This window comes from Schistocerca piceifrons, chromosome 4 (assembly GCF_021461385.2).
Source record: "Schistocerca piceifrons isolate TAMUIC-IGC-003096 chromosome 4, iqSchPice1.1, whole genome shotgun sequence".
Lineage (NCBI taxonomy): Eukaryota > Metazoa > Arthropoda > Insecta > Orthoptera > Acrididae > Schistocerca > Schistocerca piceifrons.
Window position 1 is genome coordinate 235437727 of NC_060141.1, and position 15820 is coordinate 235453546.

The following is a 15820-nucleotide window of genomic DNA, read 5'->3' on the forward strand; positions in this document are numbered from 1 at the left end:
TCATTAATTTATATAGAAGTAACATATGGACGATAATGAGTATAAACTGAAAGGGAAACGAAGTTTTTGAATTGTGATGTTACAGAAGACTACTGAAGAATAGATGACCATATCAGATAACTAATGAAAACTTTTACACAGAGCTCACATAGTCTCAGATCCAGATAGTTCGTCTAAAGACCTTGGCCACCAAAAAACAGTGTTCAGGGGCAATGGATATCCCACCTAGGAGATTCTTCCAGTCCATATGTGGCATACAGCAAACCAGTGCTTAACAGTATTGGTTAAAAACAGTCTTGGTAATATTAGATTTTTTATTTTTCAACGACGCGTTTCACCTTATTTAGGCATCTTCAAGTTATCTTTTTTAGATGACTCGAGAGACACCAAGATCTGCATAACGCGTTCCCGTTCACATAACAGAACTCATAGAGGCTTTCATAATCTTGTTTTTGATGTTACGCAGAGATGAAGCCACACGTTTTTCTGCCCGACTACACAGCATACTACAGAAAATCTTCCAATCCATATGAGGCTTACAGCATACTCGCCCCTGTGAACGGGAACGCGTTATGCAGATCTTGGTGTCTCTCGCGTCCATCTAAAAAAGATAACCTGAAGATGCCTAAATAAGGTGAACGCGTCGTTGAAAAATAAAAAACTAAAATTGCAACCAAGACTGTTTTTAACCAATACCTAGGAGATTAACAGGGCACTATCAGTTAAAACCAAGAAGAGGGGAGTGGATAGAGAGGAAAACATGCCGGCAAAATGGCTAGCCTTTCTTTCCTCTGCGGCAACATTTCGTTTAATATAGCACGAATCCTCCGTAAATTTCAGGTGAAAGTGTTTTTCCGCACTCCATCTAAGACTGCAGACCTTCCCGATCAGCGAAAAAAAAATGGTTCAAATGGCTCTAAGCACTATGGGACTTAACATCTGATGTCATCAGTCCCCTAGACTTATAACCGCTTAAACCTAACTAACTTAAGGACATCACACACATCCATGCCCGAGGCAGGATTCGAACCTGCGACCGCAGCAGCAGCAGCGCGGTTCCGGACTGAAGGGCCTAAAACCGCTCGGCCACAGCGGCCGGCTCGATCAGTGGAGGACGTTGTTGTTGCGAGAGGCTGGAATTTACAGAATATATTGCCAACGTGTTCTGGTTTATACAGGTCAGACCACGCCCTGGAAGAGTCTGCTACTGCCGAAAATTGTATCTCAACCACACACTCAACAAGTACAATAAAACAATAATTTTGGTCACAGCTACACCTTTTTGGGACTTCATTATAAAAAGAATCTTTGCAAATATTCCTACCGGAAAATCTGATGACAAGTGACAGCGGCTACCAGTTGAATAAAGCTTGCGAAAAGACCATCCACATTTTGTGTAATGGAAGACAGAGCATGCCGATGGCTGTGGCGAAGGGCAACACGATAATGATGCATAAGCGGAATACTCACAGCGTGGTAAAACAAGGGGCGTCCAATAAGTAATGAAACAGCGGAATGTGCGCTGATATGAAACTTCCTGGCAGATGAAAACTGTGTGCCGGATCGATACTCGGCCTCGGGACCTTTGCCTTTCGCGGGCAAGTGCACTACCAACAAAACCAGAGCATCCTGGTCGCTTGGTACGTTTCAGTATGCACATTGCCTAAGTAGATAGTGACCGAAAAGTTTTTATTGCAATCGTGTGATGGAGAGCCTCTGTGCTAAAGCACCAGACTGCAATGTTCAGGAGTTCAATTTCCAGTTAGTTCTAGAATTTTTATGCATCACCTATCACTTCTTTTCCTTCGGGCAACGTTTCTTAATATGATAAATTCCGAGTTGTACCGTGGTTCGGAGTTCATCTTCAACTGTAGGTCGCCTTGTAATTGGCTGGATGAGTCACTTTGAAGACTGAAGGAAGGCAAGGGCATACCATCTCCAGCAGGACCATGCCGAGTGAAACACTGTGGTTTCCAGACCAACAAGTTGATGACAGTTTTACCCTTTATTGGTTACATCAGTAAAATAAATTGTTATTAAATTTTACTGTCACATTTTATACAGAAATAAAACAATATATTTTCAAAAAATGAGAAAACATTGTTTTAGGGGCGCCACAGTTCATCTGTGCTGTGGCTCCACGCGTCTTTTAACCACGCCTGTAGTCGAGATTTTGTTTAAAACGTGGAATGAAGGAGACAAGGCAGTAAACAAGCGGGGAGAATATTCGCGCAGCACAAAGAATCCTCCCTTCGGACCTACCTGTGGGCAGCAGAAATCGCCACGCATTGCCGATGATGGGCAGCGCTTTGGGCCCTGGTATCTCCTCGAAGGGTCTCGCTCTCAACCACTCCTCCGTTGCTCCCTGCGGAGGACCTGTAGTTGCTGCAGCCGCCATCGTGGCGCGGCCTCTGCTCATCACTGCCGCCAACTGGCGGACGCGTTGTGGACTGGCTGACAACATGGCCGCTGATCAAATCTGCAACAAACGTCAAATTCACAACACTGCTGTTTCTCCTGACCAGTAGAGATGGGTAGTTCGCGAACGAGCGGGTGCAAAGGAACGGTTCACCAAGATGAACGAAAGGACCGAGGAACGAATTCCAAGGAACGATCGGTGCATAGTTCACTTCGGTCGCGGCGGTCTACTTATAGTTCCCGGGAACTAGGAACTATCGGTTCATAGTTCACTTCGGTCGCGGCGGTCTACTTATAGTTCCCGGGAACGATGAACGATCGGTTCATAGCTCATTTCGGTCGCGGCGGTCTATTTATAGTTCCCGGGAACGAGGAACGATCGGTTCAGAGTTCACTAGTTCACTTCGGTCGCGGCGGTCACTTCGGCATTTCTCGTTCCAGCCTCGGTCGCGTGCTCGTCTCAGTCTCGGTCTCCCTCGGCCGCACTCGTCGTTCTTCGCATGACCAACTGTCTCAGTTCCACTGCCAACTGCTCCTAGTTAGTTCAGTATCCAGTTGTTCGTTTCGTTCACTGCGCTCGCCTATTTTACATGTGTTCCAAACTGTTCTTGCACTTGGCTCTGGCTATTCAGCGTCCACGACCGGTAATCAAAAAGTATTTTATAGTTACGTAAATTACACAAAAATTACGTTGTATGTAATAGGTACGTCTTTTCAGGTAACAAAATGGCATATCAGCTCACTTCATTATATCGATGAACAGCAGAAGACATAACAAGGCAAGTTTTTTTTTGTTATTCATATACTTTTTGGTTCCATCGACTTGATTTAGCAGCTAACTTTCAATAATTTGCTTAATTTTTAGTGTTAGAAAATTCATATAAAAAGATTTTCGTGTATCTTTCATACACAAAACATTACATTTAGGAAGGCTCTAATTATTTTTAAGTTTGGTTGTTTCCAATTTGCTAGTTTGGTTTCACTGAAAAAAAAATGCGTTGTAGGTCATTTTGGCTCAGTAGGAAAAGCGGTGCCTCTCCATTTGAAAAGACATAGATTGCCATAAAATCGTATTTACTGATTATCTCAAAAACATTTGTTCAGAAGGAGCTTTCAAACCGAAAACTTTACTACTGCAAACTTAATTATTATTATTATTATTACTATTGCTGCATTTTTAATAATGCAACATAAAAACCTAATTTTTAGGCGCAAGTATGAGAAAACCACATTTTATTTTATGCTTCCATAAAGTCTCTACTTTGCCTACGAACTCAGAGACAACGTGAAATATATATAGGGTGTAAACGATTATTGTTTACAACGTAGCATAGCTATGTAGTGGAAGCCAAAAGGAAGAATTTTATACAAGACCCTTGTAGTCTATTAAGTTGGGAAACAGCCACCAACAGGTTTACAAGACTACATGGGCTATAGCCCATGCGCGTCGTGTGAGATTTTCATGTTCTTGTCTGTTTGTTGTATCTGCTCGTAACGGGCAACACATCGTCCGTAATTGGCGAGCAGTCTGTACACGGTGCCGGTTTTCCGTGCGCCACCCTACATTATTTCCCTGCGATCAGCCACATAAGGCTACGATTGGCTAAACGAGAAGTTCTGCAGAATCACTGAAATTACTTCTAAAAGTGTGTAAGAATTCTAAGAATTCTGTAATGAATAAAAAGTCTATACTCCAGGGGGGGGGGGAGGCAAGTGCCCCCTCTTGGTGCCCTCCTTCCTTCAGTCACCTACCTACTAGTTTTCAGTTTTTCATAAGAACTATATACCAAGCACAAATGAACGGTGAACGAGTAAAAATGAACGGTTCCCAAAAAAGAACGATCAGCAGTGAACTAGTTCCCAAGGATGAATGAGTTTGCCCATCTCTACTGACCAGGCATCTACTAGACGCTGGGTAGCAGATGAACGTTCTTGGCCGGCCGCTGTGGCGGAGCAGTTCTAGGCGCTTCAGTCGCAGGTTCAAATCCTGCCTTGGGTGTGGATATGTGTCATGTCCTTAGGTTAGTTAGGTTTAAGTAGTTCTAAGTCTAGGGGACTGATGACCTCAGATTTTAAGTCCCATAGTGCTTAGATCCATTTGAACCATTTGAACGTACTTGAAATCAAAAGTGCTCACTACAAAAAAATTGGCCCATTGTACAGTCTGCGTCACGACTGAATTAAAATTCGAGTTCTCGAAGATATACATCAAATTCATCGTCATGAGCTGACTGACTGCCAGGACCAATGTATATTACATACAATTGTAGTGGTCTTACTTGCTATTGGTAGAGTGATTTCACAGGGGTGACATTTTACTGTGCAATCTGGTAAAAGTCAGTACAGGATACCTATTCCCTACACCTCAATTTGTAGTTTAGTGTAGTTTATTTTTGCCCATAGATCATATTTTATAATGATATTAGACATGTCGTGTTATAGGTTTTACACGGAATAAACAAAATTGTTTTCAAATTTATCATTGATACATAGAAACTATTTTTAAAATATCAATATTGATAACAAGTAATCAATATTAACCATACAGCAAGAACACAGAAACAAACATTTTAGTTCCTGGAATAATAATGATAACTGCAAATAATCTGCATCGATTAACACACCATCTTGCAGACGTAATTAGTCACGACACACCATCTTGCAGACATAATTAGTCACACTGGCGTTTTTTATAACATTTCCATCACAAATACATTACATTTTCCTAAAAACCTGTCTTCCAGTTGCCTTCCCTAATACTGATCTTACGAGATCATCCCATTTCATACCATATGGTATGATATGACAGCACCAATTACCACGGTCGAAGAGAGCTGGACTTAATTGCAAATCTCTGCTAACGAAGCCGCAAGGATGATGTACACAAGAAGAAAAAAATTGTTCCACGAGTTTCTTACAGATAAAACACTATTCTGTTGGAACGCCTACACACAAGCCTGTAGAGAGACGGAGAAGATCGTTGCAGTCACAAAAACAGACAAGTTCTCAGATCTCTACACAAAACTTGACACACGAAGGAGAACGTACATTTATCAATTAGTCAAATCGAAACATCGAAAAACGACTGGAAGAAAGCAATTGAATGTTGGCGTAGTCACTTGAGACAATTTCGAATGAGAAATTTCCCCATTGATTGAGCCAAACATGTCAGCTGTTGAAGGACCAGTCAAGAAAATCAACGTTGCAGAATGCGAAGCTGATCTGAAGGATATGAAGAGAACCAAAGCCAATGGCCGCAATAACCTTGCAGCAGAATTGTGGTGTTCTCGGCAGTGGAAGGGGCAGGCTGGCTAACAGATCTTTTCAACCTGACCGTCAGACTAGAGTACCAACACACTGGCAGCGGAGCATCGCTGTAGCAATCTTCAAAAAGGAAGGAAGCTCTGCTGAATGTTGTAATTACCGCCCGATGAGATTACTAACCCACGTGATGAAGATCTTTGAACACATTCTAGACAAAAGGATTCGCAAATATCCTAAATCCCAAGGAACTAAGACAGATTTGTGAAAAATTGTATCACCTCTTCATCATCTCATCCCCATCGACGCACAAGTCACTGAAGTGGCGTCAACCCAAAAGACTTGCATCAGGCAACTGGTCTACTCGACGGGAGGCCCTAGCCACACGACATTTGATTTTACCATTGACACAATCCATGCTGGTTGAAAAATACCTGGTTAGCCCTTCGAGAACATGACATTTTAGAGTACCTTGCTAACTGGGTGCGGCTTCTGTGTGTTGAACCGAGGAGCAGGAGATCCAATGACTTTCGCATCACGTGAGGTGTTCACCAAGGCTCGGCCTTATCACCACTGTAGTTCATTCTTGTGATGGAGACCTGGATTGTGACACTACTCTGTGGCGATGATGTCATTCCGGCTTCGGACAACAAGTCTGATCTCCAGTACCAAACTCAATAGTGGAACGACCTACTTGTGCAATATGCTCAACGAAAAGAAAACTGAGTACATGACATCAGATCCTCAAGAACTTGACATCTTCAACGTTGACAGAGAAGATCTACCACGAGTAATGAAATGTGAGTGTCTAGGTTCTACAGTCTCTAGCGATGGCCAGCTTGCTAACGAGGTCAACGCAAGTATGCAGGCCGTTGGATAAAGTGACGAATGACAACACACATCACCTGCCATAGTTGAGTTAAGGATGGTGTGAAGTCAAAGATCTACCAGACTGTCATCTGTCCCATTGCTCTCTACAGCATCGAGTGTTGGCTAGCTAAAAAAGAGGCAGAACGACGACTAGGGGTTATGGACACTAAAATGCCTAGATGGACAGATTGCATCACCCGACTGGATCATGTTTTGAACGGCATTATGAGTAAACCTTTTGGCGGTCGCACCAGTCCAGAAGAAAAAATGAGAAAGCCATTTGCGATGGTTTGGACATGCGCTACATGCAGAGGACACTATTACACTGGAGTCCAGAATTAAAGCAACAAAAAGAAATTTTGCAAGGTTATGTTTATTTTGCCATAAAACAGTGTGAACAGGTAATAGTAAAGTATAAACTGTGAGTGTGTGGGTTTTATTTTGTCAAGTTGCACAATGGATTGATCCAACAAGTACCCTTTGGCTCCTGCGATAAACAATTTCCACCTCACACTACTACAGAAGTCAGACAGACGCTCCTAATGTACCAACAAGAATTGCTTGAAAAACATACAGCAACAAATATCTTCTGGAGTCGTCCGCTGTAAGGAAAAGACACAAAAATATTCTATATATTCTTATGTAACTAGTGGGATACTTGGGTATGGGAGTATTGCTAGTTAGTGTAAGAAAAACATTAAACGAACGAAAAATATTACTTATTACAAAAAATTCTCAGAAATCAAGTGAAACTTTCTCTTATAAAAATAGTAATAAATTTCTGGGTTCTTTTCGGAACAGTAGGAATGCTATTATTTTACAATGTATGGAAAGGTTCTTTTCTCCCTTTTCTTTAAGAATGTTATTTACTTGGCAGAATGGCTGAGAGCCACGCCTACACAACTTGAATAATTTTTCTAGGTATGGTCAAGGCTGTCGCGTGAGAAATGTAATGGAGTGTACTGTTATGGAGGGCAGATGGGACTTGCATACGCTGTAGTGCACAATACCGTGAGCTGTGACGACTGGTGCGTCACTCGCTGCTGACAAATAACACAACTATCTCTTTCTATCTCGACTGGTCTTTGCCAATCAAACTCTCCCAACGCCTTGATGAAGTCAAGGACTCCTATCCGCCTCTAGTCTAACTATTGGCGTGGTACACTGGTCAGATGACCAGTCCACCGCGATGCCACTCAATACTCGCTCGCAGGCGTTTAACTAGTACTCTCTCCATGTTCACACCGCACGATAAGTGTCGCGGCCAACACAGTGAACAACGCTTATTCGCGAGCGACTCAAAATAGAGTGTCACTCCGATTCACTAACGACAGAGGTGCTCTCCCAGTGAAGTACTGAGGAGAGACTTTGTTCCTCGCTCTTTGCTTACATATACGAGCGCACTCGCTCTCGTTACGTGTTCCCACTCCAAGAGCGACAACAGAACGGCTCCTTTTTCTGGAAAAGTTGCAAGGGTATGTCATTCGCTGTCTTCCCTCACTCCTCTGGCTCTTTGCATCAGAAATATTCCGCCAATCAGCGAATCAGCGTTGCTCTTTTAAGCGGGAGAAATACGTTTCGTTTGAGTCGACCAATGCGGAAATCTGTAGCATCTCTATTAGGCGTATACTGTCCTCCAGTGAGAACTCCATAACTATGCAGTCGGTCCGTGAAAAAATGCGTCTTCTGGGCGCTCCCACACAATGTAGCGGAATTTGCTTTTAAGTCAAATGCGGGAGTCGTTATCCCTTCACTATGGCAAAAAGCTGTCGTCTCTCTGGGCAGTCGCTTTGGCCAAAGTAGGTATGTTGTTGACCCAGACCTCTGAAGGGACGGTCTTCCCAGTGGGCTGGTTACCTCTTTAGAACGAAAATTGCTATGGCCGTCACATTGTGTACGCCAGCCTCGGCTTTTTTCAACCTCGGCGTGCACTTGCGATTTATTTATTAGATTTGCATATCGTTTACATGAATTCATACAAAATTGACTCTACCTTATCGAGTTTGGGTTCAAATGAAGCATCTTGATGTGCAGAATACGATTGTGAGGCGGAATATGTAAGAAATGAAGGTCAGGAGACCACACCACCTTATAAAACAAAGTAAAGAACACAAAACGAAATCAACTGCAACTTGCACACACATTCCAGCAACTGGTTAATGCGTTCAGTATGGGGTGTGACCACCTCTGGCACCAATACAGGCCTGACAATGACGGAACATGTTGTGAATGATGTCATCAATCTCATGTTGATGTAATAACGCACATTCTTCTTGGAGAGCTGCACACAAGTCTTGGAGACTGGTTGGTGGATGCTGATGTGATGCAATCCGTCTCCCTAGTGCATCCCCAACGTCCTCTAAGGGACTCAAATCGGAAGAGCGAGCATGGCAAAAAAAAAAAAAACACCAAGTACCTGTGCTCTATGAGGTCGAGCATTATCGTCCATCAATACGAAGTCTGGGCCCACAACACATCGGAACAGGATCTCCCGAGGGTACCTGACAGCAGTTAAATCTTGCTGATTCACCTGTACACTTTCATGAAGAGGTGTTCGAGTGGTCAACATAACCCCTGCCCAAGCCATTAGGGATCCTCCTCGATATCTGTCTCTTTCCACAATGTTTTGATCCAGAAATTGTGTTCTACGCTCCCAACACATGCGAATCCGTCAAGAATCATTATACACATCAAACCGGGACTCATCTGTGAAAAGAATAGTGGCCCACCATTCGACCATCCAAGTGGAATGCTGACCACTGCTCTCTAGAGTCCCTTCTGTGAAGACACGCCAGAGGTAAACATACAGCACGTCTCCAAAAATAAAGGTCACTCTGATGAAGCCTTCTGTACACATTTTGCCTCGATCCAACACTTCCAGGGGATGCTGTGAGATCAGATGCCACTTGGCAGTGCAGCACTAAGGCGGTACTGTCGTACCCTTACAGCCAAATAATGATCCACTATTGTGGTGTCACACCTGGTCACCCCCGTCCTGGTCTCTGGGATGCAGTTTCGGTGTCTATAAACTGTCGCCTCGTCCGAGAAACAACAGAACGATTCACATTAAGCCGTCGGGCCACATCTGTTTGCGACTGTCCTTCTTCCATGCTCCCTATAGTCCTCCGTAGCAGAGAGCTTGTAGGCGTCTTCTCTGTGCCACACTGCACCGTCTGTGCCTGTGTACACAGCGACTGTGGGTGTGAGAGTACTCTGCAAACACTACCCCGCGGGATAGGTGCCCTGACGTGGTTGTCCGTTGATCGGAATGTCATCTTCCGTGCAGAAAGCGATTGTAACGATATCTGATGACAGTATGGGTGATTATTTAGTGAATTAGACGCAGGACGGGGAAATAGAAGTTTGTTGCTTTAATCTTGGACACCAGTGTAGTACAAAGGCAGCATACACAGTGGAAGTCATTGGAAGAAGACTCAACGCACGACCTACGGCGATGAGCCGACACTCTGTACAGCGACCTGAAGGTCCTAAGCCTTCATCCAGACATGGCCCACGAGCGAACAAAGTGGGGAGAGCGAATCCATTCAGCGGGCCCTCCCAAGAGACGGGACAAACGCTAAAGAGAAAGACCTTATTTCATACCATATTATAGGTTTTGACGTGTTCAAGGCGTCCACCACTGATGTTGCCGTTAGATACTACCACGTTGTTTCTCTTTGTTATATTCAATATCTTACATATATACATTCAAAGAGAGATGCCTTTCGTTACACCAAGCGAAAAATTTGTCCAAGTCTTTCTGCAGTTCCTTACGGTAATCCAACGTCCCACACTCTCGTGGACACTAAAGCATTGTGAGCTAACAACGATACAGTTCTGCTGATCTTATCTTAATTATCATTCATGTTTATTCGAAATATTAGAGATCCAGTTTAGGAGAAGCCTAAAGGATTTATTGGTGGCCAACTCCTTCTACTCCACTGACGAATTTCTTAGCAGAACCAATTGAACATGCAACACATATAAGTACAATATACCTTCTGCACAATTTCAGTGCAGTAATCTGTTCATTGTAAATACGTTTGTGTGCGTGTGTGTGTGTGTGTGTGTGTATGTAAGTACAATCTAACCTCTGCACCATTTCAGTGCATCAATGTGTTCATTGAAACTTCCTGGCAGATTAAAACCGTGTGCCGGACCGAGACTCGAACTCGGAACCTTTGCCTTTTGCGGGCAAGTGCTCTACCAACTGAGATACCCAAGCACGACTCACGCCCTGTCCTCACAGCTTTACTTCTGCCAGTACCTCGTCTTCTACCTTCCAAATTTTACAGAAGCTCTCCTGCGAACCTTGTAGAACTAGCACTCCTGGTAGAGAACTTGCCTGCGAAAGGCAAAGGTCTCGAGTTCGAGTCTCGGTCCGGCACATAGTTTTAATCTGCGCACACTCTGCTGCAGAGTGAAAATCTCATTCTGGAATGTGTTCACTGTAAATAAGTATTATAGTAGTTGTATTACACGTTTATTACCTTACAAATAAATAAATAAACTTTTTTATTTTAAATTCAGTGCATTAGTGCTGTAAAATGATTCTTTCATATAGTGTTCATTTAAAAAAATGACCACAATTCCACTTGGGACCTGTGGAATGGCACATTAGCTTATTTGTTTGAGTTGTAAATATTTGTCATGTATTATTGTTTTTCTGACATGTTTCTCCATCCTGGAGGACCTCCTCATTACGGATCAATTGGAATGAAAGTAAATCTAATCTAATCTAACCTAGTACGCTTTCCTGGGGCATACGCGGTGTTAGTTTCGTTTGGGTTCTGTTCAAAAATGTTCAAATGTGTGTGAAATTTTATGGGACTTAACTGCTAAGGTCATCAGTCCCTAAGCTTACACACTACTTAATCTAGTTATCCTAAGGACAAACACACACATCCATGCCCGAGGGAGGACTCGAACCTCCGCCGGGACCAGGCGCACAGTCCATGACTGCAGCGCCTCAGACCGCTCGGCTAATCCCGCGCGGCCACATTTTTTTTTTTTCTGAAAGCAAGTTGGCTTTATTCAGTATTCCAATATCCATATTATTCCCCACTCTTTTAGCCACAAAATCCTATTTTTGAACTCCTTTCAGTGCGACAGCCTTACGCCACCTTGCTAGGAGGGCCTGTATATCTATATGGTACTACTCTACTGATCGACGCAGGAACCAAGGCCTTGCTGCATCAATAAGCTCATCATCCATGTACCGCTTGCCGCGGTGTGCAACCTTGGTTGGGCCAAACAGATGGTAATCGGAAAGTGCGAGATCGGGGCTGTATGTGCATGAGGAAGAACAGTCCAATTAAGTTTTTTGAGCTTCTTTCGGGTTCGCAGGCTTGTATGAGGCCTTGCATTGTGTACATCTTCATCTACGTGATTACTCTGCTGTTTACAATAACGTGCCTGGCAGAGGGTTCAATGAATCACCTTCAAGCTGTCTCTGTACCGTTCCACTCTCGAACGCCACGCGGGAAAAACGAGCACTTAAATTTTTCTGTGCGAGCCCTGATTTCTCTTATTTTATCGTGATGATCATTCCTCCCTATGTAGGTGGGTGGCAACAGAATGTTTTCGCAATCGGAGGAGAAAACCGGTGATTGCAATTTCATGAGAAGATCGCGTCGCAATGAAAAACGCCTTTGTTTTAAAGATTGCCACTCCAATTCACGTATCATGTCTGTGACACTATCTCCCCTATTTCACGATAATACAAAACGAGCTGCCCTTCTTTGTACTTTTTCGATGTTATCCATCAGTCCCACCTGATGCTGATCTCACACCGCACAGCATTACTCCAGAATAGGGCGGACAAGCGTGGTGTAAGCAGTCTCTTTAGTAGACCTGTTGCACCTTCTAAGTGTTCTGCCAACCAATCGCAGTCTTTGGATTGCTCTACCAAGAATATTATCTATGTAATCGTTCCAATTTAGGTTATTTGTAATTGTAATCCCTAAGTATTTAGTTGAATTTACAGCCTTCTGATTTGTGTGACTTATCGCCTAATCGAAATTTAGCTGATTTCTTTTAGTAATCATGTGAATAACTTCACATTTTTCCTTATTCAGGGTCAATCAGATATCTTATCTAAATCATTTTGCAAGTCGTTTTGATCATCTGATGACTTTACAAGACGGTAAATGACAGCATCATCTGCAAACAATCTATGAGAGCTACTGAGATCTTCTCCCATGTCGTTAATATAGAGCAGGATCAATAGAGGACCTATAAAACTTCCTTGGGGAACGCCGATATTACTTCTGTTTTACTCGATGACTTTCCGTCTATTACTACGAACTGTGACCTTTCTGACCAGAAATCACGAATCCATTCCCACAACTGCGGCGATACTCAGTAGGCACGCAGTTTGGTTAGAAGACGCTTGTGAGGAACGGTGTCGAAAGCCTTCTGGAAATCTAAAAATATGGAATCAATCTGACATCCCCTGTCGGTAGCACTTATTAATTCCTGAGTATAAAGAGCTAGTTGTGTTTCACAAGAGCGATATTTTCTGAAACCGTGCTGACTATGTGTCACTAGATCGTTTTCTTCAAGATACTTCATAATGTTCGAATACAGTATATGTTCCAAAACCCTACTGCAAATCGACGTTAGTGATTCACGTAATTCAGAGGATTACTCCTACTTCCCTTTTTGGGTATTGGTGTGACTTGAGCAATTTTCCAGTCTTTAGGTACGGATCTTTCTGTGAGCGAGTTGTTGTATATAATTGCTCAATTGGAGCTATTTTATCAGCATACTCTGAGAGGAACCTGGCTGGTATACAATCTGGACCGGAGGCCTTGCCTTTATTAAGTGATTTAAGCTGTTCGTTACTCCGAGGATATCTACTTCTATGTTTCTCATCTTGGCAGTTGTTCTTGATTGGAATTCAGGAATATTTACTTCGTCTTCTTTGGTGAAGGAGTTTCGGGAAACGGTGTTTAATAACTCTGCTTTAGTGGCACTGTCATCAGTGACTTCACCGTTGTTATCGCGCAGTGAAGATATTTTGACTGCGTCTTGCCACTGGTGTGCTTTATGTATGACCAGAATCTCTTTGGGTTTCCTGCCCGATTTCGAGACAGAGTTTCGTTGTGGAAATTATTGAAAGCATCTCGCATTGAAGTGCGCGCTATATTTCGAACTTCCGTAAAATTTTACCAGTCTTGGGGATTTTGCGTTCTTTTAAATTTGGCATGCTTTTTTCGCTGCTTCTGCAACAGCGATCTGACCCGTTTTGTGTGCCATGGTGGATCAGTACCATCACTTATTAATTTATGTGGTATGTATCTCTCAACTGTTGGCGATACTATCTCTATGAAATCATTCCACAACATTTCTACGGTTACATGATCAGATCGGAAGGAGTGAAGACTGTCTCTTAAAACGGTGTTAAGAGCATTTTTATCAGCTTTTTAAATAGATATACTTCGCGTTACATGATAATGGTTGTAGGAGTTACGATATTCAGCGTAGCAGCTACTGCCTTGTGGTCGCTAACCCCTGTATCATCACAGTACTCACTACTTGTCCAGGCTTATTTGTTGCTAAGAGGTCAAGTATGCTTTCGCAACCATTTACGCTTCGAATGGGCTCATGAACTAATGGTTCAAAATAATTTTCTGAGGAAGCATTCAGTACAATTTCGGATAAAGTGTTTAGAGCATGAAAATCGCCTCTTCAGCGGTCAATGTCGTTTCCGTAAATAGTGGTCCTGCGAAACACAGTTTGCCCTCTTCGTCCATGAAATACAGTGTGCTGTAGACAAAGTCAGCTGGGCTGATACTGTATTACTTTACAGGGGGTGGATAAAAGTTGGAAAATACCAAACACACAATACATTACTTTGTCTAACACGGTGTAGGAAAACCGTTGAAATTCGAAACAGTTTCCAGTTGTCTCGGAATGGATGAATTCAGGATTTTAGTTGATTTTCTATCCCGCAGTCACTTGTATGCGACATCTGTCATTTCGGAGTTCGTGCGATCATTAAATGGAGGGACAGTATTGATAGCTCCATCTGTATCCACCTCTATACCCCACAAGCCAACCGACGATGTACGACGGAGGATACCTTTTGTACCACAATCTGATCCCCCTTTGTCTGTTCCATTCGCGAATAGCGCGTGGGAAAAACGATTGTCGGTGGACCCTCCTATTAGCTCTAATTTCTCGAATTATCTAGATATGGTCATTTCACGAAACGTATGTGGAGGAAGCAGTATGCTGTCCGATTCTTCTCGGAACGTATTCTCTCGGAATGTCAACGGTTTTCCCACTGTGATGCACAACGCCTGTCTTGTAGCATCTATCACTGGTGTCTGCTGAGCGCCTCCTCAACGCTCTCGTGCCGACTAAATATCCCGCGGCGAAACGCGCCATTCTTCATTGGATTCTCCTCTATCTCTTCTATTAATCTAACTTAGTAAGAGTCTCAGACTGATAAAAAGTGCTCAAGAATCGGTCGAACAAGTGTTTTGTATGAAACTTCCTGGCAGATTAAAACTGTGTGCCCGACCGAGACTCGAACTCGGGACCTTTGCCTTTCGCGGGCAAGTGCTCTACCATCTGAGCTACCGAAGCACGACTCACGCCCGGTACTCACAGCTTTACTTCTGCCAGTATCTCGTCTCCTACCTTCCAAACTTTACAGAAGCTCTCCTGCGAACCTTGCAGAACTAGCACTCCTGAAAGAAAGGATATAGCGGAGACATGGCTTAGCCACAGCCTGGGGGATGTTTCCAGAATGAGATTTTCACTCTGCAGCGGAGTGTGCGCTGATATGAAACTTCCTGGCAGATTAAAACTGTGTGCCCGACCGAGACTCGAACTCGGGACCTTTGCCTTTCGCGGGCAAGTGCTCTACCATCTGAGCTACCGAAGCACGACTCACGCCCGGTACTCACAGCTTTACTTCTGCCAGTATCTCGTCTCCTACCTTCCAAACTTTACAGAAGCTCTCCTGCGAACCTTGCAGAACTAGCACTCCTGAAAGAAAGGATATAGCGGAGACATGGCTTAGCCACAGCCTGGGGGATGTTTCCAGAATGAGATTTTCACTCTGCAGCGGAGTGTGCGCTGATATGAAACTTCCTGGCAGATTATAACTGTGTGCCCGACCGAGACTCGAACTCGGGACCTTTGCCTTTCGCGGGCAAGTGCTCTACCATCTTTTTTTTTTTTTTTTTACAGTTTGCAACTCCATTAATTAAAATGGAAAATAAAAGGTTGTAGTCAGCGGCTTCTACCGTGATTCGAA

The 15820-nt window shown here is 43.4% G+C and overlaps 1 protein-coding gene across 1 annotated transcript in view; it reads right to left on the reverse strand.

Annotated features, from left to right (window-relative positions):
• Nucleotides 1-15820, reverse strand: part of LOC124795372 (probable cytochrome P450 301a1, mitochondrial) — a 338959-nt gene that overhangs the window by 208416 nt on the left and 114723 nt on the right. The window contains exon 2 of the mRNA XM_047259378.1: nucleotides 2263-2479. Within this exon, the coding sequence (XP_047115334.1) occupies nucleotides 2263-2464 (202 nt within the window). The 5' untranslated portion in view covers nucleotides 2465-2479. The remainder of the gene's footprint in view (nucleotides 1-2262; nucleotides 2480-15820) is intronic.